Raw genomic sequence first — 21,087 nt, forward strand, 5'->3', positions numbered from 1 at the left:
AGGATTATATTTGGTCATCTATTCTACTAATAGGACTGCTTACTATGATCCAGACCCCAGTGACTTCAGTAGAAAGACTCCCATTGATTTACAAGGCTATTGGATCATATCCCAAGTAAGAAACAACTCAGGCTAAGTCTACACTGGCACTTTACAGCACTGTAACTTTCTGGCTCAAGGGTATGAAAAAACACACACACCTGCCAAGCACAGCAAGTTGCAGAGCTGTAAAGCACCAATGTGAACCAGGCAACAGCATTGGGAGCCACACTTTCAGTGCTATTAGTAACTCTCCTTGTGGAGGTGGTTTGCCTAGAGTGCGTCTACACTGCACTGTAACTCGAAATAAGAAACGCAATAAGAAACTAAATAAGAAACACAAATAAGATACGCTCAAATGACATATCTTATCATGATGCTATTTCAAAATTTTGAAATAAAGTGCTATTCCAAAACATCCCTTATTCCTCGTAGAATGAGGTTTACAGGGACATCGGAATAGTGAGTCCGAAATAATGGGCTTGCTGTGAAGATGCGGGATAGCTATTTCGGGATACTCCAGTATCCCAAAATAGTGTTGCAGTGCAGACATACCCCTAGAGTGCTGGGAGAGCTCTTTCCCAGTGCTCATGCTGTGGCCACATATTCAGTTTAAAGCACTGTCATGGATGTGCTTTAAATTTTTAAGTACAGGTTGAATCTCTCTAGTCCAGCACCCTCAGGACCTGACCAGTGATGAACCAGAGAATTTGCCAAATCGTGGGAGGTCAATATTGGCTAGCAGCATTACAACACTTCCACTGCTTACTGGACTCTTAGAAAACATTTAGGGGTAAGTTAGAGCTAAATAACAGCACAGAACACTGAGAACCAGGACTGGTGGCTGTAAACAAACTTTATGGGATGGCGGGAAACTTGGCCACACCTGTAATAAGTGGACATCTGGCTAACTAAAATCATGCCAGACCATGGCTGTTGCTGGTCTAGAGAGTGCCGGACTCCAGAGATTCAATCTATATAGACAAAGCCTCAGTGGTTGAAATCTTGACTCCACTGTAATCATCCAATGGAGTTTTGCTATTGACTTCAGCAGAGGCAGAATTTCATCTACAATGAGAACAGGTAGCCACATCTGGCCCATAGTAATTAGCTGATGCTTCCATAGCCCTTTGAAGGGGCAAGGCACTCTGTAAATTGTGAGCATGTTTACTGTGAACTATTAAAAGTTCTATACACTGCATATGTGGCTAACTGCATATGTGGCTACCCTTTTCAGAACATGTTGAAGAATATCTGTACAAAAAGATTAAGCAGCTGCCATTCACGCTTTGCCCCGTGGTAACTAAAAAAGAAGCATGCTTGTACATTCCTAAGAACCTTTTCTGAGATTATTAACTAGAGTGCAGTGTAGCATACAGGCCAAAATAACAGTTTCTGCAGGGGAGACCTACGGACATTTCCAGGGTACAGATGGCCATTTCTTTCTTGGGACTAGTACTGAATGGTGTCTTCACCAATGTAATTTATTTTCTTAAAGTAGTCATTCAAAGGGGAGGATGGTACCATTTCTGAGAAAATCAGGAAACCTGTTGTAAGAGATCCATTTACTCCTGGATATAGAGCAGGGGTGAGTAAACTTTGGCCTGTGGGCCATGCCCAGTCCATTAGGTCTTTTAATCTGGCCCTCAGGGTCCCACTGGGGAGTGAGGTTGACGGCTTGCTGTGCTCCATACATACCATGGGTCCACACAACTCCTGGAAGCAGAGCATGTCCCTGCTATGGCTTCTATTTGGGGCTCCACATACCTCTAGCAGCAGCTCTGCAGCTCTCATTGTCTGGGAATCAATGAGAATAAGAAAGGGAGAACATGAAAATATAGGAAAGAGTGTTGGGGAAGGAAGATGTGATCCAGTGGCTAAGTCACAAAGTGCCTCAACAGGCTTTGTTTCCAGTCTTAATTCTGCTATTGTTCTGATCAGTGCCCTTAGAAAAGTCACTTCACTCCTCTATACGTTAGCTTCTCCTTCTATAGGGTGATGATAATGCTACTTACCTTCCTTTGGGGAGCACCTTGAGAAAAAGGGATGGATAATATTGCATAAAGGGATGTTACCCTTATTCAAAGCACAAATCAAAATTGTTCATTATAAGCTATTAATTACCAGCCTACAAAGAAATGCAATGGCACACCTGTAAATGGTGATACAGATGTTAGTGACTTATGCAGATCAATAACAATATAAAATTCAAGTTCTGGAGGAACTAGTCACATTTTAAAAAAAATAATGTCTGAGATTATATCTTCCATTTTAGCAAATAATTAAATAGAAATGCTAGACTATGCTGTAACTGTATTTTCTCTTTGGCATTGTTTGTCCTGATTTGAAGCCAGTGAAGTCCATAGAGAGATTCCATTGACTTCAGTGGGTTTTGAATCAGGGATTTTAATGCAGATGGAACCATATTCTCTTATCACACACATGGGACTTGTAGTGAAATAACTGGAGATGTGTGTACAACTTGATGGCAAGATATGACTATATATAAAGATTGTTGCTAAATCAACAAATGCAAAAGGATTTTGTAAGAACTGACCAAAACTAGGAAAAGGTCAGCTTGACTTTGGTTGTACTTTTCCAGAATCTGCTCTTTTCAAAGTTATTTTATAAGTGGCATCCAGGGGATGAAAAAGTATCTAAGAATATGACAAGATCTGCATAGGCTATCTGAGATGAACATCCTTTCAGTAGTTATCTCAGAACACAGCCCTGGCCTCCTAAGTAATAAACCTACAATGACAAGGTCATTTGTTCAAACAGTTATTTTTCTCTGTCTGCCACTGAAACAAATAATAAATAACCTAAATCCCTTCATGAAGACCCGTTATCAGTGAATTCACAGTATGTTGTGAAGGGCTGTTCACCTCAAAGTGATGGAAGGAAGGTGGAGTAAAGCAGAGTAGTTTAGGAAGCAAGGGCCAGGTTGGCAGGTGGGAAGAAAATCCATTTTAATTGCGAAAAAAATTAAAAGTTCAAGGGTGTAAAAATCATTCACAACAAAATCCCAAAAAATGGTCAGTGCTTTTGCACAGCCCTAGTTCTAGGAAATAGGGCTTTATGTTTTTGGAGAACTGGGGAAATAATAAATGCTGCAGAACTGGAATGTTAGCTATCAGTTTCTACCACTGTTCTATGCAGTGTAATTGTAGCCAGGATGGTCCAAGGATATTAGAGAGACAAGCTCCGGGGGGGGGGGGGGTGTAAAATAAAAAGGTAAAGCTATATGGCCATTCACATTAAAATGTGATACCCTTTTTGGGATATGAGTTAAATGCAACATGCAGACACTTGGGCCCCATCTGTATTGACCTCCCTCCAGTGCCCCATGTATTTTGATATTTTAAACATTCCTTTTGAAATCAAATGCAGAAAAAGAGGGGTTAAAGTTATTTATGTATGTTATTATTATTACTATTATTGATACCTTGGTAAAAAACTTGGTAAAAAAAGTTATCGCCTTCCAGCTAAGGCTTGCAACACAAAAACAGCAGTTTACTTAGCCTCATGGTGAATAAGTAATATTGCCCATTTTACCTGTCCAACTGCACTGAAATCAATGGAAGCTTTTCCATTGACTTCCGTGGAGTTGGATCAATGCCAAAGTGATTTGCCTACAGTCACACTGGAAGTCTGTGGCAAAGCCATGATTAGAACTTTGAGTTTCTTGACATCCAAATCTAGGTTTGAATAACATCAGTATCATCAGTCCATCTGTACTCTAAGATCATATGCACTATTCAGCTCGGATCAGACAAATGAGAGGGTGACTGTCTTTTAAGAATTCTTTTTTCTTTAAATATAAAATGTATCTAACAACATGTATCTCTGAAAAGTTATTCACCTGATCTGGACTGAAAGGAGCAGGTGTCTTTAAAGAAGATCCCATCTTCATCATCCTTTTGTCCCTTCAGCAGAAGTGGATACAGTGTGGATTTATTGTGTCTCTTTACTGTGTGAAAAATAAAGCTATCCAAATAAGTTGTTCAAAGAAATAATGGATAACTTTAAAACAGCATTAATACAACTTTTCAAATGTATAAAACAATCATCTCTAAAATGGAATGATGTATTAACTTCTGACGCTATAAAGAAAATAGAACTGGAGAGAAGTACAATATACAAATGTAAAGAGTTGTCAGCATTTTTATTAGTCTGTGGTGTTCAGTGTAGAATTGCCATCTAGTGTCTGTTTAGGGAATAGCAAAATCATATAAGCTACTTTTAGTGTGATGGTGTGATTTGAAATGTATAGCTAACGTAAGGACTTGTGGTCTCCACAGTGTCACTGTGTAATCTACAGGTGCTGTGAACCACGCAGTTTCCAGCTGATGGCACTGTCCAGTTTTGTTATCACTTTTCCACAAGCAGCTAAATCATCCATGAAAAGCATGACAACATCTGTTCCACCAGGGTAAATCAGGAGTAACTCCACTGAACTCAGTGGAATTCCACTGGTGTAAAACTGATATGAATAGAGAATCAGGCCAGAAGAGAGCAAAGAGAAAGTGAAGTGTTTGTTGTACTCACTGCTTGATAATGCTGATGATAACATACACTAATGAAAAATGCCACTGTAATTATTTATAAGCTCACAATAATTAAAAGCTTCACAGGGTAGTCTAATCTATAACAGGAAAAACTTAAAAAACAACAAATAGTCTAGTAGCACCTTAAAGACTAACAAAACATGTAGATGGTATTATGAGCTTTCGTGGGCATAGCCCACTTCTTCAGATGACCGGAATGTTGGAAGTCCAGATCCAAGAATAAATAAGGGTGGTGGAGGGGAGGGGGAAGAGAAGGAAAAAAAATGGAGGGGAGGAATTAAAAAGAGACATTGAGTAGATAAGCTTCTCATGGGCCCATATGATGAACATGTCATCGATGTAGTGTAAGTAGAGTAAGGATGTTAGGGAGTGACAGCTGAGGAAACATTGTTCAAGGGCAGCCATAAAGATGGTGGCATATTGTGGTGCCATGCAAATGCCTATGACTGTGCCACTGACTTGAAGATACAGATTGTCTCCAAATTGGAAGTAGTTGTGGGTGAGGACAAAGTCGCAGAGCTCTGTAATCAGGTGTGCAGTGGTGTCATCGGGGATGGTGTTCCTGATAGTGTGTAATCCCTCTTCATGTGGAATATTGAAGTAAAAGGCTTCTGTGTCCATGGTGGCCAGGATGGTATTTTCAGCTAGATTACTGATGTTTTGTAGTTTCTTCAGGAAGTCGGTGGTGTCACGAAGGTAGCTAGGAGTTCTGGTAGCATAGGGTCTGAGGAGAGAGTCAATATAGCCAGATAATGAGGTAGACAATGTCAGTTAACAATAAGAGGAAATCAAGTAAGGACACAGATTGTCCATAATTTGTGTTCTGATTGCATTAATTTATTCACCTATGCTTATTAGACAGCTTTTAGGATGTGGTTGTTGGGTTTTGTTGTTTATTTTTTCCATTGCAGATGAATGATCCCCCACGGATATCCACTGACTTTTTCACATAGTTGGATAAGCAACTATCATGAAGATTTTATTTAAATTACGAATTCTGCAATCCTTGTGGATTCCGCAGTCACCTTCTAGATTATTCCACAAAGATAACAGGTGTCTTGTGTCTCCGATGGTTTCGCACTATGAATCTATAAATCGGTGTAAAGAGGAACTGCCAGATTACTTCAACTTTGCAAGTGACATCCTAGACAAATGGTCGCAGCTGGAAAAGGTATCCGTTCTTTTACATCTTAGCTATTGGGTCAGCTCCTCAGGTGGTTTAAATCAATTATATTAGAGCTATATGGATTTACACCTGCTAAAAACTGATCTTTTTTGTCTCAGAAATCTTTGCATCTTTAAGGTGGCAGCTACAAAAGATAATTTGCCTTTTTATAGTAGAGACACCTTGAGTTCTCACTCTCTCTCTCTGTAACAATAAAGGATCAGCCCAGGAGTCACATGTAGGTCCTTGTTCTTGCTCTTTCTGAATGTCAGAGTAGATGATCATAATGGCTCCTTCTGGCCTTAAAGTCTATACTAGGTGACAGTAGGATCTGGATCTGGTTGAAATGCATGATTTGGGATGGGTACAGAGGTGATGTAAAGCTCATCCTTGCACTCTCCTGACTTTTGTGGCATTCTCTGCAGCTCTGACTCAGAGGAGCATAAGCACTGTTCTTTCACAGGTGTTGTTAATAGCAGCACTTCCATTGGTTAGTATGTGAGTATGAAAGCAGACACATCTGAGATGCCATCTAGATAGAAAGATAAGGGAGCAGAAAACTATGCGTGACACATACACAAGGGTTAGCCTGAATTGCCATAGTGAACTCCCCAATACACTTGAAATGACCAGAACTGAGCCTTTGGGTTATGATTTGTATTAGACCACTTCATATATGCCTTCTTATTTTAACTTTGTGAAGTTTTTGCTAGGATGGGAAGAGATCTGCAATTGCAGCTTTCTGGTGGATTAATGATAAGGGAGATGAGGTGAAGTGGAGCTTTGAAGAGCTGGGATTTCTATCCAGAAAAGGAGCCAATGTGCTGTCTGACCCATGTGGATTGCAAAAAGGAGACCGAGTTATAGTGATTCTACCTCGGATACCAGAGTGGTGGATACTGAATGTGGCTTGTATGCGAACAGGTCAGTAAAAATATTTGGATATGGCTGAATGCAGTGCAGAAAGAAAACAAACCAAAGAGCTCTGAAAATCTCAACATTATTCTTTAAAGTATGTAAATTAATGAATTGCTAAGACAATGTGCCTAATAATAATAATTAACTAGGGGGCTGCGCATCCTGCTCGCTATGCTCGCCGACCCTGCCCCCAGCAGCCCCGGCTTGCCCCCTCACGCCTTCCCCAGCCACCAGGCCGAGGCCAGTCCAGCCCCTACTCTCTCCCCACAGCTGCCAGAGTAGAAGGGGTCACAGCATGCCAGCCCCGGCTCTCCCCGGCTGCCGAGGAGAGGGGAGGGAGGGAGGAGGCAGGTGGGATACAGAGTGACATGATGACATCACTCTGTCATCCTGCAGGAAATTTTTTTATATGTATATAGAGAGATTTGTACTGCGATAGTACCTTAGAACCCCAGTCATAGACCAAGACCCCACTGTGAATGCTGCTGTACAAATATGGAGCTCTCCATTACAGCCATGCAACCTGCAGTGGCTTCAGTTAAAAAACATATTTGGCCAATTATATTATAACTGAAGGTATAAATCAATACAATACAGCCAAACAGTTAAACAATTTGGGGTAACACATTGCTGTTATAATTTTGCAAATGTTGTGTCATCTGCACATTTTCTAAGCATGCTGTCCACTCCATCATCCGATTCATCGGTGAACATAGTGAGTAGAACCAATCTGTCCTGGGTCCAGAACAAGCCAATGTTTTTTATTTATGACTTGGATAATGGAGTGGACAGTGTGCTTAGAAAATCTGTCTCTGGAAGGGGTTGCGAGCATTTTGGAAGATGGGATGGCAATTCAAAAGGCCATGATAAATTTGAGGGTGGATTTGAATTAACAAGGTGAAATTCAGCAAAGACAAGTGCAAAGGAGGAAAACTCCAATGTATAAATACAAAATGGAGAATCTCTGGCGAGGCAACAGTACTGCTGAAAAGGATGGGGGTGTTATGATGGATGTCAAATTAAAGATGAGCCAACAATGGGATGCTGTTGTGACAAAGGCTAGTAGCATTGTGCGGTGTACTAAAAGGACTGTCACATGAAAGATACACCAGGCACTCTTAAACAGGCTGCAGCAAACCCCAGATCTAAACATCCTCAATTTTGAGGTACTCAAGCTCTTCACTGAGATTTGGTAACTCAGGCCCATCTCCAGTCACAATGTAAAATGGTTGCTTATTCATTCTTAACATGGACTTCACCTTCAAACCGTCAATATGACCTTCCTGTGCATTCCTTGAGGAGTGGGATCATTCAAAGTGAGTCCATTTCTCTGTGGCTGGGGTGCTTACTGTCATCTTGCTGAAAACATTTTAAAAATGTATCCACAATTTAGAATATAATGTTGTTTTTCTTGTCTAGGAATTGTCTTTATTCCAGGGACATCCCAGTTAACAGCCAAAGACATTTTCTATAGACTCCAGGCTTCGAAGGCCAAGTGCATCATAACCAATGATACGCTGGCGCCTGCAGTGGATTCTGTCTCGCCTGATTGCCAGTTTCTGAAAACCAAGCTAATCGTTTCTGAATGCAGCAGGGATGGGTGGCTGAACTTCAAAGAGCTACTCAAGTAGGTATTGGCTGTTTTAGCAATGCCCCACGAGATTAAGCAAAAGCAACGTGTGTCAGTTAGAATATGTTGCTAAACTGATGAAATATCCTTCACTTTATAATCCATTTCCAGCAGAGACTCATAGGCTAAGAGTCTGCCCCCGGGCGCACGGCGCATGCGCGGCCCCTGCATACTGCGCCCCTAAGAGCTGCCATCAGGCACCGCGTGCCCAGGGCCAGGGGCTGTGTGGCTCCTGATAGCAGCTCTAAGGGGCGCTGTGCAGCCCCCAGCCCTGGGCAAGTGGCGCCCCTTACAGCTGCCATCAGGCGCCCCTCGTAAGTTGGCGCCCCGGGCAGTTGCCTGGCTAGTCCCCCCTTAATCCAGCCCTAGCCATCCCCTTCATAGAAGTATCAAGCTCAGCCTTGAAACCAGTTAGGTTTTCTGCCTCCACTGCTCTCCTTGGAAGATGTGTATAAAAAGTGTCACTATCCCTCCACTAGCTCATTCTAGTTACTACATTTACTTCAATTTCTCACGCTTACCTTCAGGGCCCGCTCCTGGCCTGTGCCTGAGACCCTCTGTCTTTGCATGTTCCCCCATACTCCATTCTGTCAAAACAACCAGGCTGTGTCTAGACTACATGCCTCTGTCGGCAGAGGCATGTAGATTAGGGTTGTAGGCAAAGGCAAATGAAGCCGCGATTTAAATGATCGCGGCTTCATTTACATTTACATGGCTGCCGCGCTGAGCCGACAAACAGCTGATCAGCTGTTTGTCGGCTCGCCACTAGTCTGGACGTTCCCCCTGTCGACATCAAAGCCCTTTGTCGGCAGCCCCGTTATTCCTCGTGGAATGAGGTTTACCGGGGCTGCCGACAAAGGGCTTTGATGTCGACAGGGGGAACGTCCAGACTAGCGGCGAGCCGACAAACAGCTGATCAGCTGTTTGTCGGCTCAGCGCGGCAGCCATGTAAATGTAAATGAAGCCGCGATCATTTAAATCGCGGCTTCATTTGCCTTTGCTGAATAAACAAATCTACATGCCTCTGCCGACAGAGGCATGTAGTGTAGACATACCCCCAGTGTTGTGTGTGAGAGAGAGAGACAGGCAGACAGACAACCTACCCACCCCCTTGTTAGGCCACAGCCTTCTCACAGTGTGCTACTAGTTCTACAATGCCCACAGAAGAGAGGTTACTAGAGCAATTACCACCCTGAAGCCTCCCTTTGCAATTTATCTTTTCTGTGCCTGTCTTTCAAAGTCCAATCCAAAGCCCACTGAAGTCAGCAGAAAGAAAGATCCTCTTGACTTCACTGGACTTTGGCTCAGAACCTTAGACTGTGAGCTCTGTGGGTTTGTGACTATTTTTAAGTGCTGTTCAACACTGAGCCCTGGCACAGCTCTTAGCAAGTAATTATAGAGAAAGCCACAAGAATATACTGTTCATTCTCACATCTTAGATCCCATGAGCTCCTACATAGACATGTGAACAACAGAAACCCCAGTTGGTCTGTATTGCTGTATTCCCCAGAGCCATAACTGGTGCTGTTGTTTATTTTGTAAGACTAGTAACTGAACCCAGTGTTGTTCTGTCACTATCTGAACTCTAGCAACTATTGTGGGCTCTTGTCAAAGAAGTGCATATAATGACTGTCCAGTATTATGTGTTCCACAGGGTGGCACCTGCTGACCATAACTGCATCAAGACAAAGAGTCAAGACCCAATGCTTATCTATTTTACCAGTGGAAGCACAGGACCTCCCAAAATGGTTGAACATTCCCACAGCAGTTACGGCCTAGGCTTCACAGTCAGTGGCAGGTATAACCCATAACTGGTCCAAGACTGGCTTAGTGACAAGATCCCTTGTCAAAGAGGAAGGAGGCAGTGACAGTATAAATCTTACAAAATTGGGTCTTTCAGTAACAAAAGAAACCTGCTTTCCTCCCTTAAAACCACACTAAAAAGTTTTCTGCAGCTAGAAATTGCAATTCAGATCATCAGTAATAATGATTTGTCGCCTAAGGGGAAGGGGAAGTGCCTATTCCACTTGCAAAAAAAACAAAACAAAACAGGATAAAGCTGTTTTTCAATAGCACATGGACATTTCCTTAACACAAAAGTTTCCTGAGCCAGATCCTCAACTGGTGTAAATTGTCACAGTTTGTTTGAAACCAATGTCTCTGTGCTGATTTACACCAACCAAAGATCTTGCCTCTTGATTTTTGCTTCATAAGGAGAGTGACATTTTATGAACATTTTAGAAATCTCACTAATCACAGTGCCAAATGTCCCCCCCCCCCCCCAAATTATCACTGCTTGAGTGAAGAAGAGATATTGGCCCGTGTCTTTCTTCTGTTTATATCAGCATTACCTTCATTTCCAGCTATTGCACAATATTGGAATATTCTTTTAACTGAAATAAGAACTGACACACGTCAGACAACACAAGCAGAAAACACAGTCATGTTCAGAGGTCTCCAAAAGTATGGAGCATTCAGGTACTAATGATGGCCACTGAGAGCACCTCTGGAAATCCAGTTAAATCTGTTATGCAAAAGAACATTGGTCCTGAACATCATATATGGAGAATATCAGAGCCACTGCTAACTACTTGAGTTGAATCTCAGGTGCACTTAGGATCAGACATGTTTGGAGAATGATCTGTATTAATGAAGCCTTGATGCAAACTTCTTATGCACCCTAGTCCTGAAACACCCCTGTGGACTTCAGTGAGCTTTGAAGCAGCCCTGTCTGGGTACCTATCATTCTGAAGCTTCTCTTTGTATTTTGCGTTTCAACCTTATTGATAACTGCATGACCGAGTCAGGAGAAGCCATTTCCTTCAGACTCCTAGAGAAAGATCCTGTGATTTAGCTGATCTAGGTGTGGGGGAACCTCCAAATGGTGCATTCCGTTCTCTAGATTTAGATCCAGGCTTTTGAGCTGAGTCCACTGCTGTAAATGACACATTTTAGAAGAAAACAGTCAATGTGAAAAGAGAGCGGGAAAGAAAAAAGATGGGTGATGAAGGAAGGAAGGGTCTGTGCATTCAAATTTTGTTTTTTATGAATTTTGTGCTATTCAGTGAACTCGGTTCATTGACACATCTTCTAAATGAGGCCTCCAGGCCTTTTTCCTTATTATCCTGTAACTTGCATTCTACTCTCTTGTGCTGCATGCGGCAGCCTCTGTCAGTAAATAAATTCTTTCCCTCTGCATTATCAGGTACTGGCTGAATCTGACTCCCTCAGATATATTCTGGAACACGTCGGACACAGGCTGGGTCAAGTCAGCCTGGAGCAGCCTTTTTTCCCCCTGGAGTAGCGGGTCGTGTGTCTTTATACACTACATGCCGCAGTTTGAACCAGCAACTGTCGCGAATGTAAGAATACCAATTCACACTGCGGACTGTATTTCTATTTTGCACAATTTAAGCAGACCCAGACAATTCAGAATCCAGTACTCGCTGGCCCTCTGACATAGCACTTCCCCTCAACAGCTCCAACTGCACTTATATTTGGTGCCTTCTGAGGAAAGGGGCAGGCAATCATGGGTGCCAGGTTTGTATAATTTTTGGTGATGTCTAGGTTGGGTCTAAGCAGAACCTCCCTGTCCAAGGGATAGACAGGAGCAACTGCCCCAGGCCCGCACTTCAGAAGGGACACAGGTTCCAGGGTGGCCTGGGAAGTTAATGGGAGGGCTGGTGCCAGAAGCAATGAGCAACCCGGCCTCAGCCTGCCTCGCTTTGCTCTGCTTCACCCCACCCCACCCCACCCCACCCGCTCCCTGCATTGCCCCCAGGGAATGTGGAGAGGCCAGAAAGAAGCAGGGCAGGGCTTGAGGGAAGGAGTGGAGTGAAGATGGGGGCAGAGTGTGGAACAGGAACAGGGACTGAGGAAAAGAGTAGACTGGGGCCAGATTGCTCACTGCTGCTGGTGTCAGGCCTCCTGCTAAACCCTCTGCTGCTCTGGACTCTGGGTCCCCTGAAGTTCAGTGCCCCGAATGCACTGAGCCTGGAGCAGTTGCCTGGCCCATCCGATGGACAGGATGGCTCTGAAAATAGCAGCCCAAACACTGGTACAGCCAGGCCCACGTTCCTGGATATTGGTGGAGCACAGGCACCATGGGCCCATATAACTTACTGCCTATGCAGGCAGTGCCCTGTCTGCTCCCTCTCACCCTGGATTTTCAAATAGTGACTGTCAGGTCCACATCTCCCTGTTGTGTGTAAGGAAGCCGGCCACGTCACCCACTCCCCTCCACATCAGCATCTTCTGTAGACAGGCCAGCCTGTTTTCTCAAATAGCAGTCTGGGAAAGGCTCACCCAGTCCCATTGCTGCCAATTAACAGGGTTTTCCTTGAATCTAGACTGTAGTAGCCCTGGGAAGTAATTAGCAGCCCTGATATTCAGTGTGATCATTAATCTCCTCAAGATTGTTTGTGGGTGAGTACTTGTGATTGCTATAGCAACAGGGCTGAATGGTACAGCTCCTGAGACATTACTGGTTTTTCTTAATGAAGAGAAGGGCCAAACTCTTCCCCTCTTTTCAAGTCCATGGCTTTTCCCCACTGTAAGTTTGGCCACTACATGTAAATTTTAGACACGCCAGTACCACAGTAGTAGGTACAGTCTAGGAACTGAATGGAATAGAACAAAACAGAACAGGATGGTGTTTTCTATGGTGTTGCTCGTCCTATTAGCCACTCATATGTTTGCAGGATCGGGCCCTAATCCGTCCTTTTCCTTTACTATGGTAACTTTGCAATTTTTATTTTTTCTAGACACTGTCAAGATATCCCATAACCACTTTCTGCACAGCACCAACTGCCTACTGCATGCTTGTGCAGCATGGCCTTACCAGGTACCATACATCTTCTGACTTGTAATAGAAAAGGAAACATTTTTAGTGACAAGTCAGGTCTCATCATTTGGTTCACTATATTGTTTTCACTTTATTTTCTGCTTTAAATGGACCCTTCTTACGAGGTCAATCTAATGAGAGAAAATGTGCTGGTATCCTAGCGCCAATAAAAGCCCTACCTATTCCGTTCCTGTGCAATACAGAAGAAGATCTTTGGATATACAATAAGGAGGAACAAACCAGTTCGGGCAAGTGAAGCTGCCTTCATACATGAGTTTGTTTTAAGGCCCAGAGGTATCTTGAGGCAAGATAAAATCAAGTTTTAGGCAACACTGAATGAGAGTTATACCCATTTAAGGGCCAGCAAATTAGGTACCATACAGAGGTGAAAGTAACTAACATTTCTTACAGGTACTCTTGTATCACACCTTCCCGGGGGGCAGGGCAGTGGGTTGGGAGTTGCAGTACAACAGCATGTGTAAGAAATTTAAACGTGGAGTGGAGTGAAGGGTGCTCAGGGCAGGGGGTGGGGATGTGGGGTGGTGCAGAAGTTGAGGGAGGGGCTTTGGGCATGGGGGCTCAGAGCAAGGGGCTGGGTGTGGGAGGGTGCAGAGGGCAGGGATAGAGGAGTGAAAGAAAGGGCTCAGGACAGGGGCTGGGTGTGCATGGGGGGGGGGCTGTAGGAGTCAGGGCTGGGGGGTGGCTCAGAGCAGAGGGTTACTTTCACCTGGTACTCTGGTACCAAATTTTTTTTTTAATTAAATGAGCATTTAAAAATGGTCCACTCATAAACTGATATTTATTTGGGAGTTGTACCCAGTTACATGCTATTCTCTAGAAATATTCAGCTCAGATTTACATAGTGTATGTCTCTTCTCAGCAGTTGTTACATACTGGATAACAAATGCAATTTGTTCAGAGCTGATCCTCACATTCTGCAGTCTTGTAACATGAAGAGCAGTTCTTAGATACATGTTTTAGTCCTGTCACAGTTGACTCTTGTCTTGGAAGTGAATCAAAGTGAATCTGCAGCCTCTAAATCCCATTGTTTCTAGGAAATACATTTTATCTGCACTTCTTTGGCTTTGGAATATAGAACAAGCCACACAATGGTGTAAGATCTTGGTACCAGTGGGTTACTTTTCTGAGCACAGACATACAAACCCTCTGTTCTTCTCCACTGTCATAGTGTGTTTGTTCAGTAGTATAAGTTAGCTGAGATCATCTGTGTTTTCTTAAGTTATCTCTTCCAAGAAACAGCTGCTCTTTCTTTTCTGTTGATCTCCATAAAGATTTTACTTGGAAGGGATTCCCATCCAGGTACCATTGAAGCAAATGGAAGCTTTGAGTTGACTTCACTGGAAATGGGATCAAGACCTAAGATGATCTAAGAGTCTAAGTACAATTTTCTACAGCATGATGATTATTTAAATTTTCCGAAATGGCATGAGATTGGAGGCACATGTAAACAGTTTAAAGTTGAGGGAGGTTGACTAGCTAAAGACATCTGTGGTACTTTGAAAACTGTAGGATTATTGATTCTTATTGATTTCTGTTCCTCTCAAGTTACAAGTTCATGAGTCTGCGTCACTGTGTGACTGGAGGGGAGCCACTCAATCCAGAAGTGATGGAGCAATGGAAAACCCAAACAGGTCTAGATATCTATGAAGGCTATGGCCAGACAGAAACAGTATGTTTGCATTAATTATCACAGGATAATCTCTAACAAAGTAACTTGGCATGGGCATGGTACGCTTCGCAAACGGTGGGAAAGAGAGGGGAATTTACATAGTTCACAGTTGTTAAGGAAGCTAAAGGTATATTAAGTATCAGAGGGGTAGCCGTGTTAGTCTGAATCTGTAAAAGCAGCAATGAGTCCTGTGGCACCTTATAGACTAACTGAAGTGTAGGAGCATAAGCTTTCGTGGGCAAAGACCCGCTTCGTCAGATACATGCATCTGACAAAGTGGGTCTTTGCCCACGAAAGCTTATGCTCCTACACTTCAGTTAGTCTATAAGGTGCCACAAGACTCCTCACCACTTTTAAAGGTATATTAGATACTGAGTTTTTATGCAATCAATGTAACAAGACTTACAGACTTTAAAGCCTGAATGCTCCATTTTCATTATCAAGTCTGACCCCTTCCCTGCAAAACACACCACAGAATTTCACCTAAGGATTTTTAGTTAAAGCCCAGTATCTTGTGGCTGAACTGGAACAATGCTTTGAGAAAGAGAACCTACAAGTAATTGTAACCCTTCTGCCATGTAGCATCAGCAGTAGCCATGGCTGGGTTCAATATCTAGGGGTTCCACTCCATCCATCCATCACAGAACTGTCTCAAGCCCCCACCCTGTCACCTGGGAAATTCACACAATACTCCTGGGTGCTTCTGGGAAGCAATGCTTCCCAAGTCACAAACACAGAGTCTGAGGCTATGTCTACACTGCAGAGCTTTTCCAAGCTACCAGAGGTACCCCAGAAAAGCTCTGCTCTGTCCAAGGAACACAGATGCTTTTCGGAAAGTAGATGCATTTTTTCATCATCCTTATAAACTTCATTCTATGAGGAAGAAGGGATGTTCCAAAAGAGGGTTTTTTCCAAACATTTGGCACCGTATAGATGGGCCACATGTCGGAAAAGGCTCTTTCAGAAGAAAAACTGGAAAAGATATGCAAATTGGGTTTCGGAACTTGTGTATCTTTTTCTGACTTTTCTTTGTAGTGTAGACATAGCCTGTGTGTGGAAAGGAAACTTTTAATAAAAGGGGAGGGATGTAACGTGGCATTAATTTGGGAAAACACCACAAACGGAGTTCATAACCAAAACCACTCAGGTAGGTTGGGCAATGTCCTTTTCCTCTCAAGCTCTAAAGCCCAGCAATGTAAGTGTCCCTTTCACATGCCCAGTCCTTCTCTGCACCCCACTCACCATCGCTGTCCTTGGTCAGGGCAGACCAGAGTTCAGAGGTGATCTGAACAGTTCACCTTCCATCCTGTGTTGGAAAGGGAGGAGTAGTAGGCATCTCACCCACTCCGCTGGTCACTTGGGCTATTTCTAGACTGTAGAGCTTTTCCGGGATACCGCTCTGCCACATCCAAGGAAAGCGTCCGCTTTTTCGGAACAGTTTCCAAAAAAGCAGATGTGTTCTTTCAGCATCCCTGTATTCCTCTCGGTGAGAAGAATAAGGGATGTTCTAAAAGAGGAGGTTTTTTTCTGAAATTTGGCCCTGCGTAGACAGGTCAAATTTCAGAAAAGCCTCTTTGGGGGGGAAAAAAGCAGAAAAGATATGCAAATTGTGGTTTGCAATCTGTGTATCTTTTCCCAACTTTTCTTGGCAGTGTAGACATAGCCTCACCATCCACCTGCTCACTGTCCTCTGGCGCCACTCTGCTGGCCATTTGTTGCCTCTCGCTGCCACTGCCTTTCCATTGCCACTCTCCTGGCTGCTCATTGCATCTTCCGCTGACTTGTGGTGAATTTGGCTCTGGGCCAAACCTAGTGATTTCAGCTCTTAGCCTAAAGCCCAGACCAGCCACAAGAGATTCCAGCATCCACTGGAATAAATTTACATACAAAAGAGACACCTTAAGGAGCCTTTCTTTAACTCTAGCATTGAAACAATGGGGAGAAACAGGTTGAACCTGTCTTACAGTTCATGCTTGGAGGGCATGCAGCCTGCTGGCTCACCTCCCTCTCCAGCTTAATTTAGGATCTAGAAGATGAGCCTCTGTCCATTCAAGTGTATTTACACTGACAGGGTCTTTCCTTTGAACTGAGTTAAACACAGTCTGACTTTTCTGCCTTCCCTCAATAACTGCAAGCATTGGTGGTCATATCTTTCATTTTCTGCATTTAGTGTTAACACAGTTTGTGACCCTACAACAGCCAAATTGGTTACAATGGGCAAAACACCTTCTAACAGTTGAATATCTAGCAGGCCTAAGCAAATTGAGTGAACTGTTTTTACATAACCATTTCAGCTGTCTATAATGGAAGCATTGATTCAGACCCTGCTTACATAATTAACTACCAAAATCCATGTGCCATGCTTGGAATTGCAATAGAAAACATAAAACCAACTTCACAGTTAGATATGCGTATATAGATATTTAGTTGCTGAATATAAGAAAGCCATCAAAGGCCAAATTCAACCCTTCTTTAATTGAACCCTCAGACTGGACACAAAATAATGCTACAAGACCAAGGTCCCATTACATCTCTTTTCTGGAAAGTAGACGTGTGTCCACAGAACCACCCACATAGCCAGCCAAGTACACAAGCATTCTCAGCAAAGGAGAAGCATAGTGGAGGTGGTAAAGATGCACTGAAATGTGTGGAGTTGGATTATGCCTCTTGATTCCAATGCTGACCTATCAGCTGGCCTCTCCAGCTGTGTGTGGGTTTGGGGAAACACAAAGATTGTATATCTCTTGGCAATTTTGTTTCCTCCTCATGCAAACCCTCAGAAGAGGTGACATGGACTTGCCTCTCTAAAGCTGTCACGTGAACATTGTCAGCTAGATTAAAACCACCAAGAACACTGCTATGTTGCACAAATAAAAAATCTTATTTTATTCAGGTCACAATATGTGCCAATGTGAAAGGAATGAAAATCAAACCGGGATCTATGGGAAAGGCATCTCCTCCTTATGATGTTCAGGTATGTGGCTACATTTTCCTGGCTGAGTAAACTCAATCTGAAATCTGAGAGGAAAAGAGTTAAAAACTGCTGGTTGGTGTTCTCATCCACGTCCCCCATATTAGAGCTGTGACCAGTAAAGAAATTGTGTTACATGCTGGCTGGATAACTGTTCTCAGAGAGTAGTTATTAATGGATCACAATTATGCAGGAAGGGCATAACAAGTGGGGTTCTACAGGGGTCTGTTTTGGGGCAGGTTCCATTCAATATCTTTCATCAATGATTTCGATGATGACATAGAGAGTATGATTATTGAGTTTGCAGATGATACCAAGCTGGGAGAGGTTGCAACTGCTTTGGAGGATAGGGTCAAAATTCAAAATAATCTGGACAAACTAGAGAAATGGTTTGAGGTAAATAGCATGAAGTTCAATAAGGACAAATGCAAAGTAATCCACTTAGGAAGGAACAATCCATTTCACACGCACAGAATGGGAAGTGATTGTCTAGGAAGGAGTACTGCTAAAAGGGTTTTAGAGGTCATAGTGGATGACAAGTTAAACATGAGTCAACAATGTGACACTGTTGCAAAAAAAGTAAACATGATTCTGGGATGCATTAATAGGAGTGTTGTGAGGAAGACACAAAAAGTCATTCTTCCACTTTACTCTGTGCTGATTAGGCCTCAGCTGGAGTATCATGTCTAGTTCTGGACACCACATTTCAAGAAAGATGTGGAGAAATTGGAGAAGGACCAGAGAAGAGCAACAAAAATGATTAATGGTCTAGAAAACATGACCTATGAGGGAAAACTGAAAGAACTGGGCATGTTTAGTTAAGAAAAGAGAAGACTGAGAAGGAACATGATAGCGGTTTTCAAGTATCTAAAGGGTGTTGCAAGGAGGAGTGAGAAAAATTGTTCTCCTTGTCCTCTGAGGATAGGAGAAGAAGCAATGGGCTTAAATTTCAGCAAGGGAGGTTTAAGTTGGATATCAGGAGAAACTTCCTAACTGGAAGTGGTTAAACACTGGAATAAATTGCCAAAAGGGGTTGTGGAATCTCCATCACTGGAGAGATTTAAGAGCAAGTTAGACAGACATCTATCAGGGATGACCTAGATGGTACTTGGTTCTGCCATGAGGGCAGGGGACTGGTCTCGATGATCTCTTAAGGTCCCTTCCAATTCTAGAGTTCTATGATTCTGTGATTCTATCCATTGGATCAGTTAAAACAATCATGTTTTCATTTCCTACAGGTTGTAGATGATTGGGGAAATATTTTGCCTCGAGGAGAAGAAGGAAACATCGCCATCCGAATCAAACCTACAAGGCCATTTTGTCTTTTCTCTTGCTACTTAGTAAGGAAACTTCTTATATTCTGGAAAGCTTCATGTCACTTATCAGAAGTATTGAGAAGTCCATAGGTGAAATCCTGACTCTATTGATGACAATGGCAAAATGTCCTTTTACTTGTTTGGGGCCAGGATTTTCCCCAACATGTTACAAGATCTCTCAGTATAGGTCTATCTGCAGTTAAACACCCACAGCTGGCCCTTCTGAGCTGACTTACACACCCCATGCTCAGGTTATGGGGCTGTTTAATTATAATATAGGTAGGGGAAAGGATCCCAGAACCCAGACTCCAACCTTACCCCGAACATCTATACTAATTGTACATCCAATAGCCCAAGCTCAAATCAGCTGACATGAGCCAGCTGCAGGTGTTTTACTGCAGTGTAGACATACCCAAAACCCATCCCATTCCACCTCACAATTTCCTCTTTGCTACGAGGTGGGACAGGCAGCACACTACTCCAGATCTATATCTGGCACAGCATACACCTCTTGTTACCCCTACACAGCTTGGTTGGTCTGTATGGTCAGTGCCTCCCACTCACCATCAGGGATGCAGAATGATGTAATATCCCTATTGAGGCTACTCTGCCCCACTACTGGCTGCCCTTGGACATACAGACGTGTCATATTCCCCTGCACCCATGCAAGCTATCCATGATTTTGCTGCAGAATATACATCACGTGTTCTGGCTATATGTTGAATGTGTGGTCTTTATGTCCTGCTACTGCCCTCTATTGAAGATGTCATCTCACGTAAGGAAGTGTATGTGATCTCAGCTAAATATCACTATGGAAACAACAGCATGGAAATCTCAATGCACTGGAGATCATTTTGTCTTCTAAATGGTAGCAGCATATGCACCCCAACATGACTACACCAATGGGGATGTTTCATAGTTTAGAGCTAGTATAACAGGCTTGTAGTATGTGTGCTGTTTTCTTTCTCTGTGGCTAGACCCTTCTGGAGGGTAACTACTTCTGTACTCATGCACATCCTCCTTGAAGTCAGGCCTGCCGACAGGGAGGGACAAAGGGGGCAATTGTCCTGGGGACAGTGCTACTGCAGTAGTGGCAGAAGCTGGAGGCATGGGCCACTTTGAATTGCCACCGGAGCACCAAGCCAGGAGCGCCACATGGCTTTGAGGGCTAGAGAGGGGGCCCACTGCTCCCGTCTGGGCAGCACTGAGGACTGACTGTCCCAGCCCCGCCCCTTCTGCCCAAGACCCCACCCCACTTTTTTCGGAGGCATACTATATTTCTACAGCTGGAATTGCTAATCAGCATGGCTCTATTTTTAAATTTAAATCCTAATATTATGTGAAATACACTGGTCTTGGAAACATATGTTGGTGCTGTCCTGATCATGTTTTATTTCAGTGCACTGTAGCAAGATGAATGGATTACACTTCACTAACAATCAGTTAAGATTTGATCAGTTCAGGTTTGTGAAATGTTGTTTGATTATTGTCAGGACAACCCAGAGAAAACTGCCTCCACAGAGCGTGGAAATTTTTATATCACTGGGGACAGAGGCAGAATGGATGAAGAAGAACACTTTTGGTTTGTTGGAAGGGCTGACGATATCATTAATTCTTCAGGGTAGGTACATTACTGGTAGGTTTGCTGGTTTCTCTTTCAGTGTTGCACTTAGTATCGCAAAATACAATTAAAATAAACTTTTTCATGAAAGGATCAGTCGTTTCATGCGTATGCTCTCTTTTAGATATCGTATTGGACCCTTTGAAGTAGAAAGTGCCTTGATAGAGCACCCAGCAGTTGCCGAATCAGCTGTTGTCAGCAGCCCAGATCCTATCAGAGGAGAGGTAAAAGAGCTGATACAGAAAGACATACTCTTTTAATGAAATGTACAAGTCCTGCAGTGCATAGTATATTTGCTTGGAATAAATTATAACAGCAAGAAAGAA

General features: G+C 43.1%; 2 protein-coding genes across 6 annotated transcripts in view; one reads left to right on the forward strand and one right to left on the reverse strand.

Moving 5' to 3' along the window:
- PDILT (protein disulfide isomerase like, testis expressed) overlaps positions 1 to 8,923 on the reverse strand; it is a 57,230-nt gene extending 48,307 nt beyond the window's left edge. For 2 of the 4 annotated variants that reach the window (XM_006123136.5, XM_089782305.1), the window contains exons 1-3: positions 8,842 to 8,923; positions 3,902 to 4,009; positions 1,738 to 1,836 (exon numbers count right to left, since the gene is read on the reverse strand). In XM_006123136.5, the coding sequence (XP_006123198.3) occupies positions 1,738 to 1,836; positions 3,902 to 3,955 (153 nt within the window). In that variant the 5' untranslated portion in view covers positions 3,956 to 4,009; positions 8,842 to 8,923. Of the gene's footprint in view, positions 1 to 1,737; positions 1,837 to 3,901; positions 4,010 to 8,841 lie in introns of those variants that run through there. The other 2 variants (XM_075899420.2, XM_025184700.3) reach the window with 2 other exon arrangements.
- The window catches only part of LOC102446448 (acyl-coenzyme A synthetase ACSM4, mitochondrial), a 34,448-nt gene that overhangs the window by 6,083 nt on the left and 7,278 nt on the right, over positions 1 to 21,087 (forward strand). The window contains exons 1-12 of one of the 2 annotated variants that reach the window (XM_006123137.5): positions 1,427 to 1,627; positions 5,519 to 5,778; positions 6,486 to 6,696; positions 8,110 to 8,317; positions 9,975 to 10,118; positions 11,526 to 11,682; positions 13,084 to 13,163; positions 14,730 to 14,853; positions 17,747 to 17,827; positions 19,063 to 19,164; positions 20,634 to 20,761; positions 20,886 to 20,985. In XM_006123137.5, coding sequence (XP_006123199.3) covers positions 5,578 to 5,778; positions 6,486 to 6,696; positions 8,110 to 8,317; positions 9,975 to 10,118; positions 11,526 to 11,682; positions 13,084 to 13,163; positions 14,730 to 14,853; positions 17,747 to 17,827; positions 19,063 to 19,164; positions 20,634 to 20,761; positions 20,886 to 20,985 — 1,536 coding nt within the window. In that variant the 5' untranslated portion in view covers positions 1,427 to 1,627; positions 5,519 to 5,577. Of the gene's footprint in view, positions 1 to 1,426; positions 1,628 to 5,518; positions 5,779 to 6,485; positions 6,697 to 8,109; positions 8,318 to 9,974; positions 10,119 to 11,525; positions 11,683 to 13,083; positions 13,164 to 14,729; positions 14,854 to 17,746; positions 17,828 to 19,062; positions 19,165 to 20,633; positions 20,762 to 20,885; positions 20,986 to 21,087 lie in introns of those variants that run through there. The other variant, XM_075899414.2, reaches the window with a different exon arrangement.

This window comes from Pelodiscus sinensis, chromosome 15, assembly GCF_052426305.1.
Source record: "Pelodiscus sinensis isolate ZL-2025 chromosome 15, ASM5242630v1, whole genome shotgun sequence".
Lineage (NCBI taxonomy): Eukaryota > Metazoa > Chordata > Testudines > Trionychidae > Pelodiscus > Pelodiscus sinensis.